General features: G+C 46.9%; 1 protein-coding gene across 3 annotated transcripts; it reads left to right on the top strand.

Annotated features, from left to right (window-relative positions):
* Positions 1-2,697: 2,697 nt before the first annotated feature.
* Positions 2,698-19,476, top strand: MYD88 (MYD88 innate immune signal transduction adaptor). 3 transcript variants are annotated; one of them, XM_073334702.1, is made up of 6 exons: positions 2,698-3,088; positions 9,731-9,850; positions 11,056-11,236; positions 12,708-12,799; positions 15,961-16,135; positions 16,645-19,476. In XM_073334702.1, the coding sequence occupies exons 1-5, from the start codon at positions 2,746-2,748 to the stop codon at positions 16,113-16,115; spliced, it is 891 nt and encodes a 296-aa protein (XP_073190803.1). In that variant the 5' UTR covers positions 2,698-2,745; the 3' UTR covers positions 16,116-16,135; positions 16,645-19,476. The 3 variants fall into 3 exon arrangements, with proteins under 3 accessions (XP_073190803.1, XP_073190804.1, XP_073190806.1); XM_073334703.1 differs by having other exon boundaries at positions 16,926-16,984; XM_073334705.1 differs by lacking the exon at positions 16,645-19,476 and having other exon boundaries at positions 13,663-16,053.
* The last annotated feature ends 1,482 nt before the right edge of the window (positions 19,477-20,958 follow it).

The following is a 20,958-nucleotide window of genomic DNA, read 5'->3' as shown; positions in this document are numbered from 1 at the left end:
GGGGGCTTCCCTCTCCCCATGGAGCAGGGGTGTCCATCCGCAGGCTCTGCTGGTGCAGGGTACAGCTGGTGGTCTGAGCTTTCTGGACTGAGTCGCCTTCTAGGTGGGGTGTGCCCTGTACAAATGTCCTTTTCTATGCTGGCAGCTCCTGGGCTGCAGCCTGGGTGGGGCCTCCCTCTTTCTCAGCCCTCAGCTGACTGGTTTCCCGGCGAGGAAGGAAATCTCTGCTCTCCACTGCTTCAGGAATGTGGGGGGTTTTGGTGGGGAGAGGAGGGCTCTTCCTGCCACCTAAACCAGGGCTCTGCTGTGATGGGCACAGCCACCCAACGAGGGCACTGTTGGGACCTTCCACCCAGACATCTCTGTGGGGATGGCAGCAGGGGAAGGCAAATGTGTCCCTTGTGTGTGTGAATAGGAGCAGAAACAAGCTAACCTTAAGTCGGAGTAGTAGACCAGAGCGGGGGCTGAGCCTTCAACTGACTTATGTATAGATGTCCCCTACTAAAACCAGCACTCTAAGCAGGAGCCTGTTGGTTTGGGATGAGCAGGAGACGCTGGTTCAACGCCCAGCTCTGCTGCAGCCTTCCCATGGGATTTTGGGTAGGTCACCCCATCTCTCTGTGCCCCCTCTGGGACATGGGGCTAATAATGCTTCCTCTCTCCCACCACCTGCCTGAGCTCACACACACGCTCTCTGTGTTCTTGCAGTACCCAGCCCAATGGGAGCCTCAGCTTGATCCCAACAGAAATAATGCCATCAACGCATCACTCCCCCCATCCTAGCCTTGGGGGTGTTCATATTGCATCCCTCTTGGGCTGGGGCATGGGAAATGCAGGCTCTGCGTGCAAGGGTGGGGGTGTCTGTCTCCATGGAGGTGGGGGTAGGGAAGTGGGTTCAGGGGATGGGTAGAGGGGTCACCAGCTGCTCCCTGACAGGCGAGGGGAAAGGACGGTGTGGGTGTGTGTCTGCTCCCAGGCTGGGGCAATGGGGGTGTCTGGCTCTTAGGCCAGCGGAGAGCCAAGCTCTGTCAGGTTTTGTGCAGGAAGGGGAGGAAGTTAGAAGAATGCCCTCTCCAGGGAAGAGGGGGCCCTGACCCCCTCCCACACTGAGAAATAGGTGTCTGTCCCTTTGCTCCCAGGGAAGGTGCGTGGGGGACAGGTTGGCTGCTAGGGTGTCCTCCGGGACTGGGGGGCATGGCTGGCTGTTGGGGGCTCCTGTCTGTCTCTCTGTCCCTGGACTGAGTGTGTGTGTGGCTGTCAGGGGCTCCTGTCTGTCCATCTGTCCCTGAGACTGGGTGTGTGTGGCTGTCGGGGGTTCCTGTCTGTCCCCGGGCGTGGGGGGTGGCTGTCGGGGGCTCCTGTCTGTCCGTCTGTCCCTGGGCCTGGGGGGTGTGTGTGGCTGTCGGGGGCTCCTGTCTGTCCGTCTGTCCCTGGGCCTGGGGGGTGTGTGTGGCTGTCGGGGGCTCCTGTCTGTCCCTGGGCCTGGGGGGTGTGTGTGGCTGTTGGGGGCTCCTGTCTGTCCGTCTGTCCCTGGGCCTGGGTGTGTGTGGCTGTTGGGGGCTCCTGTCTGTCCGTCTGTCCCTGGGCCTGGGTGGGGGGGTGGCTGTCGGGGGTTCCTGTCTGTCCCCGGGCGTGGGTGTGTGTGTGGCTGTCGGGGGCTCCTGTCTGTCCGTCTGTCCCTGGGCCTGGGGGGGGGGGTGTGGCTGTCGGGGGCTCCTGTCTGTCCGTCTGTCCCTGGGCCTGGGTGTGTGTGGCTGTCGGGGGCTCCTGTCTGTCCGTCTGTCCCTGGGCCTGGGGGTGGGTGTGTGGCTGTCGGGGGTTCCTGTCTGTCCCCGGGCGTGGGTGTGTGTGTGGCTGTCGGGGGCTCCAGTCTGTCCGTCTGTCCCTGAGACTGGGTGTGTGTGGCTGTCGGGGGCTCCTGTCTGTCCCCGGGCGTGGGTGTGTGTGTGGCTGTCGGGGGCTCCTGTCTGTCCGTCTGTCCCCCGGCCTGGGTGTGTGTGTGGCTGTCGGGGGCTCCTGTCTGTCCCCGGGCGTGGGGGGAGGGGTGGCTGTCGGGGGCTCCTGTCTGTCCGTCTGTCCCCCGGCCTGGGTGTGTGTGTGGCTGTCGGGGGCTCCTGTCTGTCCCCGGGCGTGGGTGTGTGTGTGGCTGTCGGGGGCTCCTGTCTGTCCGTCTGTCCCCCGGCCTGGGTGTGTGTGTGGCTGTCGGGGGCTCCTGTCTGTCCCCGGGCGTGGGGGGAGGGGTGGCTGTCGGGGGCTCCTGTCTGTCCGTCTGTCCCCCGGCCTGGGTGTGTGTGTGGCTGTCGGGGGCTCCTGTCTGTCCCCGGGCGTGGGTGTGTGTGTGGCTGTCGGGGGCTCCTGTCTGTCCGTCTGTCCCCCGGCCTGGGTGTGTGTGTGGCTGTCGGGGGCTCCTGTCTGTCCCCGGGCGTGGGTGTGTGTGTGGCTGTCGGGGGCTCCTGTCTGTCCGTCTGTCCCCCGGCCTGGGTGTGTGTGTGGCTGTCGGGGGCTCCTGTCTGTCCCCGGGCGTGGGGGGAGGGGTGGCTGTCGGGGGCTCCCGTCTGCCCCGGGCCGTGTCTGTCGCTGCGGGCGCGGGGCTCCCGCCCGGCCCTTCTCGCCCGCAGGGGAGGCTCCAGGGCGGGCGGGCGGCGGGCTTGCAGGCGGGGGCGGGGTGGGAAGCGAAACCCGCGGGGATCCGGGGCGGGGGCGGGAGCGGGAAGTTGCGAAAGCGGCAGGCTCGGCTCGCGAGCCATGGACGCGGCCACGGCCCCGGCCGGCTCCGGCTCCGGCTCCCCGGCGGCCCCCGAGCTGGAGGCGGTGCCGCTGGTGGCGCTGAACTTCGCGGTGCGGCGGCGGCTCGGGCTCTACCTCAACCCGCGCGCCCCGGTGGCCGCCGACTGGACGGCGCTGGCCGAGGAGCTGGGCTACGAGTACCTGGAGATCAAGCACCTGGAGGCGCAGCCCGACCCCACCGCCCGCCTGCTGGAGGACTGGCAGGGCCGCTGCCCCGGCGGCGCCAGCGTGGGCCGCCTGCTGGCGCTGCTGCGGGCCGTGGGCCGCCAAGACATCCTGGCCGACCTGGGCGGCCGCATCGGTGAGAGCCGGAGTTGAACCCGCGGCCCAGGCCCCGCCGCTTCCTCCCGCCTGCGCCTCCTCGCTCTGCTCCGCCCCCTGCGCCCCCTTATTGCCTCTTCCCCCGCCCGGTGCTGCCCCCCTCGCCGGCCCTGCCGCCGCTGCCCCCTCGTGTGTCCGGCTCTGCCGCTCCCCTCCCCTCGGCCCGCTCTGTTTGACAGCTGCGCCGGGCCGCTGGGGCTGGACTCCTCCCCGGGCCTGCCGGGTGGCTGTAGGAGCCTGGGGGGCTTGGGAGAGAGGAGAGTGGCCTTTGGCACAGCCCTTGGGGGGCGGGGGGCCGAGGCTGCGCGCTTTGGTGGGGCACAGTTCAGCCTGATCGCTGGATGACCGTCTAAATAGGTTCTGGTGACATCATAGGCCACCTGCTTCATGGGCTGTACAGAAACAAAAGCACCCTGGAGGCAATTTTAATGATTCCCCCCAGGCCCCACCCAAGACCGAATGAATAGTTTAGTTTCTCTTGGGGCTGGGACCGATCTGCAGAGACAACTGGAAAAGAAAGTTCTGGGAGGTTTGGTTTGGTTTCCCCCCTGAAATTCAACATTAGTCAGTGTTAAAACTCTGGTGTAAGCATGGCTAGGTTTTGAGTGTGAACTGCTAGCCTGAAGTGGGTTTAGTTTGGCAGTTCTTGGTGGCTAACTTCCTTTATATCCTTGTCATCCTTTTGAGATTTGCCAGTTAATTTCAAAGCCTGATCTAGACTGATAGGTTAAAGAGTCACTGTCAGCTTGTTTAGGTCCTGAAATTTAACTTTGTTTGGGAAAGCTAAAGCCTATGTGTGGCATCTGTAGAGAATTATAAATAATACAGGGATACTGCATAAGATACAGCTTTCTTTATGAAAATAATTTTTGAGGCCTAACCATAGTTTGAGTGGTATGCTTTTTGTTTTGCTTGTTGCTGTTCTACTCTGAAAACTGACATTGCAGTTACATATTTACTGTGCTTCTCTGATTTTTTTTTCATAGTAAACTTGCTCAGTTTTCAATGGAAAGAGAGAGCTTCATATTTCTGCTAGTTACCAGCCCTTCAAATTCACCCTGCATCCTTTCTGTCTTGCATGTGATCTCCAGTGATATAAATCCTGCAGGTCCAACAATGCCTTTGGCAACATTAGCCATGAGATAGTTTGCCCAGGTTTCATGGAGGGCATGACCTGAAGGTAATGGGATTGGACTGAGAATCTGATTTGGCTGGCAGAATCTTCAGGTCTGGTGATGATCCATGGGATAGAGCACAGCCTGAATTTGTGGACCTGGTAGTTGTGTGGGTGGGAATTATTTTTCAACTGAGCAAACTTGATACAGGAATCCATGAGAAATAATAAATAAATAAATAAATACAGAACCCCACAGAGCCATTTTCACAAAGCATTATTTACAATAGAACCACGCTTTACGGGAACCCAAATGGCACTAACTGGAAATGAAGTTTTATCACCTAAATATTTCTCAGGTCTCTTTCGAGTCACAAGTTATGCTTGACACTGAGTGTCTACAGGCTGTACACTTGCTGGGCTACTGGTGGGGAAGTGAGAGATCTCACTTCCTGTTACTTGCTGATGAGAAATCAAGATGGAAAACTTCACCGCTGCATCTTGCAAAACACCAAATAGATAAACCAGTGATCTAGTGTAGAGATTCCCACTGGGTCCCTCCTACTCCCACATGTATTTTGAGGACCCTCTGCTGCTTTTTTTTTTTTTTTAAGGGACCTGTTATTAGTGTTATGCCTCATGAGCCTCAGTCTGTTTTGGTTTTTTTTGTTTTTTTTTGTGGTCCATAACAAGAAGCAGAGACTTCTGGCTGGGTGAGAAGGTTTGAACTTACAACCCAAATGAAGCTGCACTTCAGAAGCTCTTCATTCTGGCACTGATGCTCTTAATTCAGGAGCTGACTTTTCAGTTCTTCTTGCCACATTAACACGTACAGTTTCGTTCAGGAAGAGGCACTGAGTCTGAATACCTTTCAAAAAGGGAATATAGAACCAAATGGTTTTAACTGGGTGGGGCCTGAAGGTTGAGGAGGCTCCCAGCTGAGAGTCACATTGAGATGTTCGCCTGGAGACTATAGCTTGGGTCTGATCCTATGCTACTTACTGAGCACCCTAAACTCTCATGAAAGTCAGTGGGAGATGATTGCCCTCAGGATCAGGTCCCTAACATGCATTAAAAAAAATGGAGGATTCAGCCACCCATATCGTTGGTACTGAAATTTGGGCTTTAAGCAGTGCTGCTTCTTGATCTGAGTGTCCTGGCTGTGTTATATGTTTGGATGTAAGACTCTTTGTGAGGCACATAACTGATCCATAACTAAGCCCCTTTGTTTTCCATTTAAACCGATTTTTACCAAAAAATCCCGAGTTTTACAAAAAGCATTATTCATTTTTTTCCGATTTTCACCCTACTTTTGTATCATTCAAATATATTTAAAAAACTTGTTTGATTAGGAAAATACAATACCTTGTATGAGATGTATGTATTATGATCATGCATCTGTGTGTATATGCCAAGCTGCCTTTTGAAATAAGGCTATGTATTAGTCTAGAAAAGACAGATAATAAACCACCAGGCACACGCAAGCTCTGAAGTGTGTGCACAGTTGAACGTACTGATGAATCTCACACCCACCACATGCACACTTCGTGCTGTTAGTGGATAATGGTTTAAAGATTTGACACACTAAAATGGGAAGGAAACAGAAATCTGTATCAGAATACGTTTCAGAGCACAAGGAAGTATTCAAAAGTTTAAAAAACAAACAAAATAGGAGAAAAGGATGAAGTTGAGTGTATGCACTGCAAATGGTGTGGCCCAATTATTAAATGTAAATGTTTATAGGCTAAGAGATCTACGTCTTCAACAGTAAACTGTTCATTCAGATAAAAAGTTTTATTTGGGAATTAGAGATCTATTGTTTTCTTAAACTCAGAAGTGGCATTGTTTTTTGAGTTCTGTTTTAGCCCTGCAGCAAACCACATTGAATTCCGTTCATCAAAGCATTAATCTACTGAATACTTTCCCCCTGTCCTTCTGTCCACCAAAATAAACCCTGATATTTACCCAGAAAAATAATTAATAGTTTTTTGCATTGATTTTTCACCTGTTTTGGTTGTTGTGGTAATAAACACCTATAAATTTCTGGGGGAAATTAAATCAAATAAAAACCGAAACCGAAGGGGCCTATCCATAGCACAGAATTCCAAAGACTGCATGTGGTCTGTGGCATGCACTTCAGAACCAACCTCTCTTTCCATGCAGCCGTGAGTCAACTGTTCCATCCCAATGGATGGCAACAATACGCAATAATTATAGCAACAGTACGTATCATCATTCCTAAAGAGGTGGTGTCTAGTCTAGCCTTAATAGTTCCCATTCCAGCAATGGCAATTCTGCCTTCCTTAGCAGCTCTTTCCATTGCCTGATTGTCCTTAGAGTTGTAAAGCTCTTTACCTTGGTGCGTTTGTCCTAAATCTTCCTTGCAAAAGCCCATTACTTTCTATTGCTTTCTTGCTGACTAGTGACAAAAACTGGTACTTGTCTGCTTAATAATTAATCTCCCTCAGTTGTCTTTTTTTCCCCTACTCGGAACATGCCCAGTTCATCTACCCTTTCCTCGTAGGGCTTATTTGTTTATAATTTTTACTCCTCTCCTTCAGCTTCCCTTATGCAAGCCATAATTCATTTCAAGATCAGAGCTATGTTATATGCCTTATATTGAGGTTATCTGCATAGACTGGATGGGGTTTATACAACTGCATGGAACTCGGCCATAGGTGAGAGGTTTATGGCAGGAGTGGGTGGGTGAGATTCTGTGGCCTGCGTTGTGTAGGAGGTCAGACTACATGATCATGATGGTCCCTTCTGACCTTAATATCTATTAATCTATTTCCGTTTGCAGGCTTTGTGCACTCTCATTTAGTTGGTTTTGTTCTTATGGTTTCAGACCCCTTGATGGTCACTTTGACTTTGTGCCCTAATTAACACATGACTCAAAGCAAAACTCATTCAACATTTCCTAGCATGGAGACTGACCCATGCCAAAACTACTGGAAACCATTAATCAGCTCAGGTTGGCTGGAAAACCTCATCTCAATTTCAGTGAAATTGGCCTCAATTTTGTATATGTAACAATACTATGTGGGTTTTACCAGGATTGGTGTGTCATTCTGAAAGTTTTGCCTCAGTCAGAAGCTTTCACTCTTGGAGATGGATGGGCAAAAGGATTAGCGCATGTTTGCATCATTAATGGAATAATCTGAAGTGCTCAAATAAGTGTGTATGACCCTGAACAGACTAATGAGGAGAGCATGAACATGGTGTCAGAGCCTTGAATTAAATTCTGATAAGGAACTGGGAAACAGTCTAGAGAAATTCAGATAAGGCCACTCACTGTATATTCCATTTATACAATGTGGGGGAAAATATATAGTTTTTTTAAAATGTTCATTTGCCATCTTATGCACCCAAATTACTTGTTTTCATCCAGCCCCTGGTACTTCCCCTCTAAGCTCTCTGAATAGCTCTGATTTTTCCTCTTGGTCTCTTTTGTTGTTTTTCTTTACCCAGTTATTATTTTAAAATGTGTCATTACTTCCAGTAGATTCTCTTTCCTGCTATTTCCAGTCCCGCAGCAATTGTTCTCATCACAAAGACCAGCCTGTGCAACACACCAGCATCACTAAGATCCAGAGGGTTACATGATGTCTGAAAGGGTTGCATGATGTCTGATTAAAAATTATACATTAAAAAAAACACACAGCAATATTTCAGAGTTTGCCTTTCTCCATTTGTGCTTTTTGTTTGCATTTTGCACTTCCACTTGGGAAGTGGAAAAAACACTAGTCAGTTTTCAGGCTGTTGTTTTTTTCTAATAGTTTCAGATCTATTCTTACTCACTAGTTCTCATGCACTAGTACAGTGCTGCAATGGGTTGGTTGTATACACTACAGGGGAATTTTAAAAAACAAATTTAAAAATTTTAAATTTTAAAAAACAAATCATTACTATTTTCATTTAGATTGTTTAAAAAATAAAGTTAATGAACATATTTCTACTTGTAACAAACCTATATCCACGCAGGATTTCATGGGAACTTCATAGCAGCAGTGGATCAGAGTCCAGATTTTACTGCTCTAGAAGAACATACTACCACAACTTGAGCTAAGGGAGAATCTCCACTGACAGTTACTGTAATCAGCCCTATTCTGCTGTGGGTTTGTCTAGATTTTTATATGGCCTTCCTCACTATAGTATCTGAACGTCTGATTCTGCGACTGATCATCAATTCTGATTCCATCTTCTAGAAGGATGGTTTAGTCCAGTGGTTCTCAAACTTTTTTTTTCATGGACCACTTGAAAATTGCTGAGGACCTCGGTGGACCACTTAATGATCTTTCCAAATGTTGTTTGTACTGTTAGCTAACTTTTGTAAAGTGCTTTGGATAAAAGCGCTATATATAAAAAACAATAATAATTAATTTTTTTTTGTTCTACAAATAAAAGCACACAACTCACATATTTTAATATCAGTAGTCTTACCTTTCTAATGGGATGGATGTGCCCCCCGAGCTGGGACTGGGAAGAAAGGGGTCTCTCCCTCTCTCCCCCACCACGGCAGCTCCTGAGCTGGGGCTGGGAAGGCAGGGGGTCTCTCCCCCTCCACAGCAGCCACAGAGCTGGGGCTGTGAAGGAGGGCCATCTCTCCCCTGCATCTGCAGCCCTGGAGCTGTGGAAAAATGTCTCTTTCTCTGGCCGCTGCAGCCCTGCACATCCCAAATCCCCCCCACCCCCTCCTCTCACCACTGCCCCCTCCCACCTACTGCCTATTTCCCCCTAAGGCCACCACCACACCTTACATGTGCGTCTTCTCCAGGGTCCAGGCACCTAATTAGTGGAGCCACACCTGCGTGGCTCCACTAATTAGGTGGGTGGCCCTTCATTCTCTTGTGTGCAGCCCAGGCGCGCACCTTAAAGGGAACTATCTGCGGACCACCTGAATGGAGCTTGTGGACCGTGGACCACAGTTTGAGAACCTCTGGTTTAGACAAATCTTGCATCTTGGCAAAGGGTTAGACTAGATAACTCTTGTGGTCCCTTCTAACCCTATGATTCTTAGCTAGTAGTATACAGATGTGCTAGTCAGTTCATTACATTTATTATTATTAGATTTTTATGAAGACTTAAAAAAACAAAACTCCCGAGTCTCTCAACCCCTAGATTTTGGCTCCAAACTACCTGATGGTGTTTCGTTAAGTATTAGTTAGAGACTCAAAATGGGCAACAATGAAAGGAGAACATGGAGATGTTAAAACCTATGGAGTCACTGCTCTGGTGATATTTGCATACATTGTATGTGCTGTTCAATGAGAACAACAACACCTAAATAACACCTTTTGTCCAGTCTCTCAGTGCATCCTACACACAACTAATACTCCGAAATCAATTCACCTTAACGTTGTAAGTCCCTTTTACTTTCAAGTCAGAATGTTGCTGAAGGACTGGGGGTGCTGTTTGTATTTTGTTTAGTTACCGCTAAGCGAGTTCGTCTGTGTGTTGAACCTCAGCAGCATGATCAGCATCAAGTGAGCCTTTTGTGTCTTGCAGAAGAGGACTGTAAGAAGTACCTACAGAGGAAAGAGCAGCCTCTTCAGGTGCCAGCAGTAGACAGCAGTGTCCCGAAGACATTGGAGATGTCAGGCATCACTACCAGAGATGATCCTTACGGTAAATAGCCATAGATCTATAGATTTAATAATAGATATACTGTGCTAGGGCTTGTCTTCTATGTATTAGACCCCTGTGAGAAGTACTGAGAATCATTCACCTCCCTTCCTATCTCTGTCCTTCCCTCAACCTATGCATATACATGACATCCTGACCAAGCAGGGAGATAGGATTGAAATACTCAGGGAGGGAAGAGGGGCAGTAGGGCAAATGGTAGTGCAGTAAAATATGTGGAACTCTGTGCAGTTTTATAGGCCTAAGGCCAGTGCAGCATGATATTGTGCCCGGACCACTTTCTGTAAAAAGCTTTCATCTCGTCAGAGTTCATTGCATGGATCTAAATTTCCATTCATTTGGAAGGAGACCTTTTTAGGTGAGCGTGATCGCGAAGCCCGGTTTACCAGTTTAGGCCCTGAGCCTGAAAACAGAGCCCCACCATTTGAATCCTGTGGGGCTCCCCTCAGGTACAAGGTTCTGCCTGTGTGGATCTGATTTTAGTATCTGGGCCATAGAATGCTAATGTTTTCCCTACCCCACTTTTAGGGCCTGATCCTTCACTACATTAATGCAGTTTTATGCTGGCACAACGCCGCTGAAATCAGTGTTGTCATGCTGGTGTAAAACTGGACTAACACAGTGAGAAATTGAGCCAGTAGAGGTTGGGCACCCAGTTGTGTAAAATGCTAGCCTTAAAATAAGGCACCTGAATCTGTGGTTGGGCACCGAATAAATAAAAGAAGGCCTCAGTGAGAGCTGTAGGTGGCTAACTCAGTTAGGTCACTTATTCAAGTGTCTGATACCCAGGTCAGAAAATATTGGCCAGTCTTCTCCCCATTAGATTTATTTCTCATATAGCTCTCTTTGTGATATGTTTGTATTTCCCAAATCTGAGGGCCTGCCTGATACTGTTGTAAATAGTGAGTGTAGTGTTGCCCTTACGTGAATTATCTGCAGGGACTGAACCTTGGAGCTCTGGATTTAGAAGCAGGAGACTCTACTGCCTGGACCAAACAATCCGATTCATTAGCCCAAAAGCTGCAGCCAACTCAGTCATAAATCTCTGTATAAGGGCTAGCCACTAGAGGGGGACAGAGAGCCACACTGTGCTAATATGGGTGAGGTGAAGTTATGAATCCAAGGCTCCAGTACGTGTGGTTGAATTGAATTAATTTAATATGTCTGCATATAATTCTGAATGGTTTCAGGGAACACACCAGAGCTATTTGATGCCTTCATCTGTTACTGTCAGAAAGACATTCACTTTGTCCAAGAGATGATCAGAGAGCTGGAACAAACGGAGTTCAAGCTGAAGCTGTGTGTGTTTGATCGGGATGTCCTGCCAGGATCGTGTGTGTGGTCCATCACTAGCGAGCTTATCGAGAGACGGTGAGTGAACAATGTTTGCAGGGGGGGAACTGGCTGTAAGGAAAGTATTTTTAGATTTTTCCAGTGTAAGACTTTGGGTAAGCCAAAGGAGAATTGGTTCCTTGGGACCAGATTTGCCCTCTCCTGTTGGAGCATGCAGGATGGGATAGAGAGACAGGGAAACACCACAGTGAAGTTTGTGGAGCTTCCTATTTACTATCTCCTCAAGAAGGAAGGGGGGAGATGTCCCAAACCAAGACCCCCTCCTTATGGCACCACTGGTCTCTGCGCTCTCTTCTGCTGTTTAGATACCCTGTGGTTGCTCAAAGGCAGCTGTGAAGGGGGCCCAACAGGAGATAAAACAGCTCCCAGCTGCATCAACTCCCACACAGCCAGATTTCCACACAGAAATCCAGTAAGTTTTCAAGAGACAGTATTGTGGAGAGTCACTCTGGCCCTCACCCCAGGACTCCTTAGAGCCCTTTTCATAGAGTTCAAGGGGGAGTTGTCCCACAGAGGGTTAACTCCTCCACCTCCCTCCTTATGCCCAGAGGGGAGAGCTGTCTGGAGAGAGCGTCAGTGCGTCTGTGTGTAGGAGAATGCACCAGCACTCGTAGTTTTTCCTTTATCCAGTTGATTTTTCCACCCACTGGAACATTATGATGTCAGTTCTCTCTCTGGGCAGCTAACATAGCTACCTGTGCAGAGTGTGAGCACCCTGGAGCAGCCAGGGAATTCAGAAGAGAGATCTGTCTTCTCCCCAAGACACTGGTGGTGCACAGGGGAACTTATACATGCTCAGTGCTAATGGCTACTTGTCTGGATTTCCGAAGGATCCTTTCAGACAGAGGGGGTTGTTATGGTAGCATCTCTAGGCTCCAGCCAGGATCAGGGCCCTATTGTGCAAGGCACTGTACAAATACACAGGCAGATGATGAGTTGAAGAACTCACCATGTAATGTAAGACAAGACATATCAAATGAGTGTAAGTAGTGAGTAGAAGGAAGATGCAGCTAACAGTAATGAGGTCTTGTGGTTCTGTAGCTTATTGTTAGCAAATGCACAAGTTGATGGTTCCAAATCATTGTAACACGTCTTCAAAAATATACCTTAATATCAGTGATACCCACCTGATATCATAGTATGAGATTATACTGTTAAAGACTGCATCATAATGCATTCGTACAAGGGGGCTGAATTAAGGATGCACAAGTGACCTTAATTCTGGCATTCCTAACTTCTGAGTACTTGATTTTGCAATCTCAATAATGTTTCTTTTACGTACATTTTTTGTGTGTAATATATATACAGATGTAAGTAAAGTATCAAAACACTTCAGATTTTATTGACATTAGAACTGGAACACTGTTGATGGTTGCATGTTTTCAGCAGAACAGTGCTATAAAATATATATTTTTCCAGCAAGCATGAAAAGCATCTCTCTTTCGTTCAGTTAATAACCATTTTTTCCCCACTCTCGGTTTAAATCCAGGTGTAGGAAGATGGTGGTTGTTATTTCAGATGATTACCTAGACAGCAATGAATGTGATTTCCAGACCAAATTCGCTCTTAGCCTTTCCCCAGGTAAGAGAATTCAGATGGCCCATTAAGGGTACATTTTCCCACAACAATGCATAGTCAATGTTGTTCTTAATTATTTGTATTACAGTAGCATCTAAAGGTCGCAGCTGAGATTGGTGCCCATTGAGCAAGGCATTGTACAAATGCAGAGTAACGGCTTGCTCTGCATTAACTTGCCAGGTGAACCTGGCTACCACACACTAAAAGATCCGTAGGGAGCTTTGATGTTCTCCCATTTCAAACAGCGCTACATCAAAGTACACTATGGATCTTTTAGTAGACAGCAGCAGGCTCCATCTGCTGAGTCAGTGCGTAGCAAACTAGTGTGCTGTAGATTCACATCCTGGCTTGCTGCACACTAACTCACAGTGTGGACAAGCCCTAGGAGACAGTCCCTGCCGAGAACAGCTGGAACAGACGAGGGGTGGGGAGGGCTGCAGAAGAGTAAAGTGATTTGCCAATGGCAGAGCCAGGAATAGAACCTAGGTTTCCTGAAACCTAGCCCAGTGCTGTATCCACTTAGCACATTGTCTCGTGTGTGGAAAACCTTCCCCATGGCTAGTGCTGGCCCAGTGTTCAAAGGAAAAGAAAGGGATTTCACTCAGACCAAAGGATATCATTCTTGAGAGCCATTACTGCTTCCTTGAGGGGCAATCAGACGGGTAGGAGTCTGATCCTATGCAGACATTGGTAGAGTGATTGCTTGCTGCCCTTTAATTACCAGTGGGTGCTGCAACCTACAGTTCTGAGGGAAGTATGTTCGTAGAAAAGGAAATGGTGGTAACCTAGAAAAGCCTGAAGATCTGGAGGAAGTGGTTTAGGATCAGTCTACTCATTGTTTTTTGGTTACTTGAGTATCTTTTTAGATCTGCAGCTGCATCTGGATATCCCTACAGCACAGGTTGCCAAGAGTAAATCTTTCCAGTGGCATCTGGCCAGGAGGTTGTGGCATGTTGAATAATGAAATGGAGAGCGCTTATCAAATTTGTGGATAACACCCAGCGGGGAGAGGTTGCAAGCACTTAGGAGGACAGGACTAGAATTCAAAATGATCTTGACTAATTGGAGAATTGGTCTGAAATCAACAAGATGAAATTCAGTAAAGATAAGTGCAAAGTACTTCACTTAAGAAGGAAAAATCAGATGTGAAGCTACCAAATGGGGAATAACTGGCTAGTGGGGTCATACTGCAGAAAAGGGTCTGGGGGCTATAGTGGATCGCGCTGAATACAAGTCAATGTGATGCAGTTGTGAAAAAGGCTAATACCATTCTCGGGTTTATTAACAGAAGTGTTGTGTGTAAGACACGGGAGGTAATTGTCTCACTCTGCTTGGCACTGGTGAGGCCTCAGCTGGAGTATTGTGTCCAGTTCTGGGTGCCACACTTTAAGAAAGGTGTGGACAAACTGGAAGGGGAACAACAAAAATGACAAAAGGTTTAGAAAAGCTGACCTATGAGGAAAGGTTAAAAAACTGGGCATGTTTAGTCTTGAGAAACGATGAATGAGGGGGGCCTGATGACAATCTTCTAATATGTTCAGGGGTCTTATAAAAAGGACAGAGATCAATTGTTCTCCGTGTCCACTGAAGGAAGGACAAGAAGTAATGGGCTTAATCTACGGCAAGGGAGATTTAGGTTAGATATTAGGAAAAACTGTCTAACTGTAAAGGCAGTTAAGCTCTCAAACAGGCTTCCAAGGGAGGTTGTGGAATACCCATCATGCGAAGTTTTTAAGAACGGTTAGACAAACACCTGTCAGGGATGGTCTAGGTTTACTTGGCCCTGCCTAAGTGAAGGGTGTTGGACTTGATGGCCTCTCAAGTCCTCTCGCTTCCACCCCTCCATTGTACATTCTTTCAGAGGTGGACTTCACCGCAATTCTCCATGCCTTCATCACTGGCAGATTGGATTAATCCAGTCTGCTCAGTCAGGGCTATCCCTGTACTTCTCAGACTTCAGCTGGTGCAGAATGTTGTGCGTCTTGCATGGAATGCAGCACACCCATGCCCCAGACATTGCATTAGTTGCCAGTTGGAGTTTTTGGTGCAGTTCATGGTACTGACTTATAAAGCTGTCAGGGTTCTCACCCCACTCTGAACTCTGGGGTACAGATGTGGGGACCTGCATGAAAAGCCCCTACACTTATTTTTACCAGCTTAGGTTAAAAACTTTCCCAAGGCAAAAAGTTTGCCTTGTCCTTGAACAGTATGCTGCCACCACCAAGTGATTTAGACAAAGAACAGGGAAAGGACCACTTCGAGTTCCTATTTCTCCAAAATATCCCCCTAAGCCCTTACACCCCCTTTCCTGGGGAGGCTTGAGAATAAACAAGATGAGCACAAACCAGCCTTGGATTTTTAAGACCCAAAAACCCAATCAGATTCTTAAAAATCAGAACTTTATTAGAAGAACAAAAAAAAGATAAGAGAATAACTCTGTAAAATCAGAATGGAAGATAATCTTACAGGCAGTCAGATTCAAAACATAGAGAATCCCTCTAGGCAAAACCTTAAGTTACAAAAAGACACAAAAACAGGAATACACATTTCCTCCAGCACAGTGAATTTACAAGCCAAAACAAAGAAAACCTAATGCATTTTCTAGCTAGATTATTTACTAACTTTACAGGAGATGGACGGCTTGCATCCTTGATCTGTTCCGGGCAAAGGTATCACACAGACAGACAAAAGCCTTTTTCCCCCCCTCCAGATTTGAAAGTATCTTGTCCCCTCATTGGTCATTTTGGGTCAGGTGCCAGCGAGGTTACCTTAGCTTCTTAACCCTTTACAGGTGAAAGGATTTTGCCTCTGGCCAGGATGGATTTTATAGCACTGTATACAGAAAGGTGGTTACCCTTCCCTTTATTTTTATGACAAAAGCCATTCAAGGTTTGGCTTGTGTATGTTGTAACCTGTTCAGGGAGATTTGAGATGCATGTTCCCATGTGCGTTTGGCTAGGGGAAAGAGCCTTCGACGCTGGAACTTGCTGTCCAGGAGCATGGCCAGTTGAGTCACACTGGTGTAACTGAGACCGGGGTCAGGCCTAGGTGTATGGACCTGTGCGTGTGTGCTGCTGCTTTCACTCTATGGGGGATGTAAAGAATGGATTTATGGTTACGATGCAACTTTCTTTACTCGCATGCCTGGGTGGACTGTCTTTCAGGTGCACGCCACAAACGGCTGATTCCAGTCAAGTGCAAATCCATGAAGAATGAGTTTCCAAGCATCTTGAGGTTCATTACGGTCTGTGACTACACTAATCCCTGCACCAAAAAATGGTTCTGGATAAGACTGGCAAAATCCCTCTTGCTTCCATGAGACAAAGCTACATAAGCCAGGTGCCTTTTGATCCTGCACAGTTGTGCCTTCTGAAAAAAAGAAACTCTAACATTCAGGTGTAGTCTATACAGTCTTTCAACATGTCAGAACTTTGATCCTTGCAATATTATGCCTGGGGCCTGCAACAGACACACAAGTGATATCTGAAGGGGGGCTTAATTGCATTAAATGGGGAGTTAATTGCAGTAAAAGGACTACAATGCACTTCTCCAGGTGGGTAACTTGAAATGACCAAAGCCACAAACCGTTGATGTTGTACACAACTTTTATATGGTTTTAAACACCGTTACAGGGCTCCCGTAGTGGTATCTGGGGATTGTCAGGGGAATAGTTTCTCTCTTTAATCCCTGGTGAAATCTGATGGCTGGTTACTGACCTGTATGAAATGAGTTTGGGGGTCTCAGTCTGGTTTTTAGTGGACAAATGAGAAATGCCATGAAAATCATTGATACTGGCACCTTGGTTGGGAGAGAGGCCAAGGATTGAACTACCCTTTTGTTCCCTAAAGGCAACCCCTCCAGATCCGGGTTGTAGCAGACTGGAAGGGCAGGTTCCATTGCCGCTGCCCAGATTGTACCTGCTCTCTGGCTGTACGGAGGACTTCAATCTCCAGGACACTCTTTGTATTTAATGAGCAGCACATTTACTTAAACATCGTTTAACTATCTAAAAGAAATTAACTGATCTCCCATTATTTTTAGCAATATCTGACTCTTGAGAAATGGCTGAAGTGAGTTTATTTTTTGTTTAATATTTTTTTCTCAATTTTGGTCTTTTACAACATTTTAGGTCATATTCCAACCTATTCAGAGAGTTAGTTACTCATGTAACGCCCCTATTGCTGACATCCTCTGAAACAGCCTTCCAACCTTGATCAACGATTGGTTCTTCGTTAAAAGCAAAAGCCATAGAGAAAGTCATGCTAAATAATGAGGGTGCTGCTTGTAGCATGTCCGTCTGTCCGTCTGTGCACATGTCCCATTTAACTAAGTGATCGCTCTTACATCAGCACTGGGAAATCATAGATCCTGTAATGTTTACAACAGATCAATCTCACGTCGATGGCTCAGTCTTGGATTTGTATTGTAGGATTGAACCTTAACACACAAGGTGCTGAATACCGTCAGCTTCCATTGACTTGAATGGGAGAATTGAGCTAAGAACTTTCTAGGAGCAGCCCCTAAATCATTTGGCCTCTAAGAATCTCGCAGAACACACTGGCTTTACAATGTCTCAAAACCAAAAGGATAAGTGTCTGACAAAGAATGCCTTGCATTATAGATCAGACCTACGTCAAAACAAATAGTAATGTTTTAATATGAACATGTATATTTGAATTAATATATTATGATACTGTGATTAATTAATCCGTATACTTTAAATCTAAAAGAATCCCCAGTTGCTTGCATGAATGAGGTTAGGCGCACCACTCTTGTTGCTGTAGTTGTATGCATCGTGTGGATCTTGACCTCAGAGGCTCTGTATGATCCAGCCCTTATGGAGACTTGGAGGGTGGGTGGGTTGTTCTGTTTTGTTTGTTTGACAGGTTATTTTAAAACAGGGTTTTGGTAAATGTTTACTTTCCAAAGTAATGTGGTTTTCCTGTGCCTACAAATCTCTATTTGCTTGAGTTGCTGCAGGTTGGTTCATTCCTTCAGCCACTGATTTGCTATGGATTTTATTTCTTAAAAGGAGTCACTCGTGTACGTTTTCAAACAGTAGCCGATCATCAGTTTCTTGACTATTCATTGCAATATTAACTGTTTTGAGTTCTTCTGTTAGAAATGTCTGTGTCTGAGTGTCTTTAAAGGACATTAATGTCTACTCATAAGCTGTTGCTATATGTTTTACCAACTTCTTTTTGCCCACTAGGTCTCTTGTAATAGACAAGCCAACCCTATTGTTGGGAACCTCAATTAACTGAAGCTTGTTAAAGCTCTTAGCATCAGTAATGGGGAACACTTTTGGATGGGCCTGCAAAACACACTTTTTGCCATCTCTGCCATTAATATAGTGGTCTCCACCACTCTGATGAGATCACCCTGCATAGGTCTGTCCTGAGAATGTTGTGGGAATTAGTGAGAGAACTCTGGGGAAACCCCCAAACTTAACTGATCTAAATGGATATAAATGTATCTCCCAGTCCTCTTGTCCTCTGGCCCTTGGTGCAGAAGTGGAGCACAGCTGCTTATCTTGGGATTCCTGCATCGTTTCTAAATGTCAATTATATAAATAACCTGGGGTTCTGAGGACTGCTAGGTCCCCAGCCATTGTAGGGAATTGGATTGATTTTTTTTTTTGCTGAATATTAGCACTTCCCTGGTGTTTTACAAACCTGAATACACCAGCGGTGGGATTGAACCTGATATGTTTGGATCTAAAAGCATGAGCTTCTGTTGAATGACTAGGTCTATTAACTCCGAAGGCTGTAGCAGAAACACGAAACTCTTCATGGTCTAGCCACTGGGGGGGAGTACAGTGAGCCACACTTACACACATGACTGTTAGTGAATTACACCTCCTAATCCTGCTGGCTGGCAGGGGAAACTTGTCCCCAGTTCATAGCGGGGAAACAGGCACAGAAAGTTTAAGTGATTTATCCAACATTGCACCATCTGGAACCCACATTCCCTGACTCCCCGTGTCCTGTTTTAAGTAGGAAATGTTTAGCACAGATATTGAACTCTTTGGCAGAGACTATAATTTTACAACATGTTTGTACAGCGCCATCTGTGGTGGACCCTGATCTCTGGTTTGGACCTATAGCTGCTACAGCAATGCAGATAATAAAATGATACTATACTGTATTCATATTTACTAGGTGATGAAATGATAGATGAATATCTCTGCTCTCTGAATAGAGAAGATGCTGCTTTTGCAAGGAAACAAACAGCAGCATCTTCATCATTTCTAGTTCATCCAAACATACCCAGATGAATTTACCATTCCTAATAACCATCAGAGACCTCATATTGTCACCTAACTTCTCTGTGTCTCCGAAGAAAGCTGCTGTTCTTTATAAGTGCAAAGTATTGTTAATGAATGGGATGTGCATGTACTCAACTTTTTAAAATCAAGACAAAAGTTCTTAAGTAGGCTACAATAACGCTCTTGGGGTTAGAAGTAGTAATCCCAGAAATAGAAGGTCTGGAGGTTTAAAGAGGTACTTCCGTAATATACTGTATGTCAGGTGTCCCCAGACTTTTTATGTCATGTTGTCCCTTATGTAATCTGTCCATGCCCCTCCTGAGGGCTGGGAGCCAAGGCTGGGGTTGGAGCTGCAGCTGGGGTCATGGCTGGGAGCGGGGGCGGGCTGGAAGCGGGAGCCATGCGGTTGGGAGGGGAGCCAGGCCGTGGTGGGGGGGTCGAAGCTGGGGCTGGAATGGAGCTGGGGGCAGAGCGTGGCTGCATGGTGCTCCGTCCCAACCCCTTGTGGGGGCTGGCCCTGGCCCCGCTGCACTGCCTGAATGTTTCTCCATGCTCCCCTAAATGGGCACGCCTCACAGTTTGGGGACTTCTGCTGTATGCTAAAGTAACTTCAAGATCCTATGCACTTCTGAATTTGTCATAAATCTGTTCTGAGTGTGACATCTCCTTAAGTCATAAAATGTTATTTATCCCAAATGCAATTAAATTGCAATGGAGTGTTTCTCCGCCCTTCCGCCTCGTCCTGTGCAGAGGAAGAGCCAAATCCTCAATGTGTTTTTAAAAAATTACCCACAAATGATGTTGGTTACATTGTATTTTTTTATCTCACTTTAAAACAATCAGAGCTGTGCTTGTTAATATCAAAACATTTATTTGTATATTTGCATTATTTTCTGTCCATTCTGATGTCCAGCTTTTGAAGGACATACATGTTTTATATCAACTGTTCCACTGGTTGGTTCTTTTTAAAAAGTTTTCCTACTTTTGAAATTGTGCCAAAAATAAAGACTGAAGAAAAGCAGGATTTGTGAACATGCTGTTTTTGTATCAGAGAACACCTGCCTTTATAGGGAAGTATGGTATTGGGTATTCAGCAGTGTGTAGCTCACCACTGTGTCCCAGCAGGAACGCTACCAAGAAATTATGCTTCAGAAAGGTACAATTCCTCTCCAGGTCTCATTCTTCACTTGACAAGATGTAGCCTCTTCCCTCTCCCATTGCCTGCATCCAGCCAGCTCTCTTAGCTGGCCTGTGGGGTGGTACCAGGGCTCTGCGTACTTCCTGCACACTGGCTCATGGGCAAGGGGAGTATTGGGCATTCAGCCACTGTGCATCCATTCCCTCTATGCCCAGAGGTCCAAGTAGGTCTCACACAGCTGTACAGGATTGGGGGGGCTTGCCAGCTTTAACCCCTGGGCAGCTACCTAGGACCAGGGCACAATCTACCCTTAAGGTAATTTACACATGCAAACACAACGCCTCTCAGGATCATCTCTGCCTTCCAAAGGTAAAGTAGAAGAATGCAGTTTTGCTCCATATCAGGCTAGGTTAAACAGTGTACTTGCATGATGCTATTATGTAGTCTAGTTTCCACTTGTATGCTATGAAGTGCCCAGCAATGGATGATACAAAACACACACAGTTCTGTGGGGAGCATATCTGAAAAGACTTAGGCGCTAACACTGAAATGAAGACCTTTACAAAACCCAACAGCGGGTAACATTTTCAAAAGTGCCCAAGTCCCATTGACTTTCAGTGAGACTTGGCTCCTAAATCCATTTTGAAAATTGGACTTAGGTGCCTAAGTCACTCAGGTTACAACTTCTGACCTTGGTTGACGGTTGATGAGTATAACTTGGGGTAGAATTAGGTCTTCGGGTCTTGGTTTTTTTGT

This window comes from Lepidochelys kempii, chromosome 2 (genome assembly GCF_965140265.1).
Source record: "Lepidochelys kempii isolate rLepKem1 chromosome 2, rLepKem1.hap2, whole genome shotgun sequence".
Taxonomy (NCBI): Eukaryota; Metazoa; Chordata; order Testudines; family Cheloniidae; genus Lepidochelys; species Lepidochelys kempii.
This window is presented reverse-complemented; position numbering and strand designations above follow the sequence as displayed.

Excerpts from the sequence above, each read along its gene's own strand:
- MYD88 (XM_073334702.1), top strand. The coding sequence starts at position 2,746 with ATGGACGCGGCCACGGCCCCGGCCGGCTCCGGCTCCGGCTCCCCGGCG. Across the intron at positions 3,089-9,730 it reads CGACCTGGGCGGCCGCATCG|AAGAGGACTGTAAGAAGTAC; the intron begins GTGAGAGCCGGA and ends TGTGTCTTGCAG. Across the intron at positions 9,851-11,055 it reads TACCAGAGATGATCCTTACG|GGAACACACCAGAGCTATTT; the intron begins GTAAATAGCCAT and ends GAATGGTTTCAG.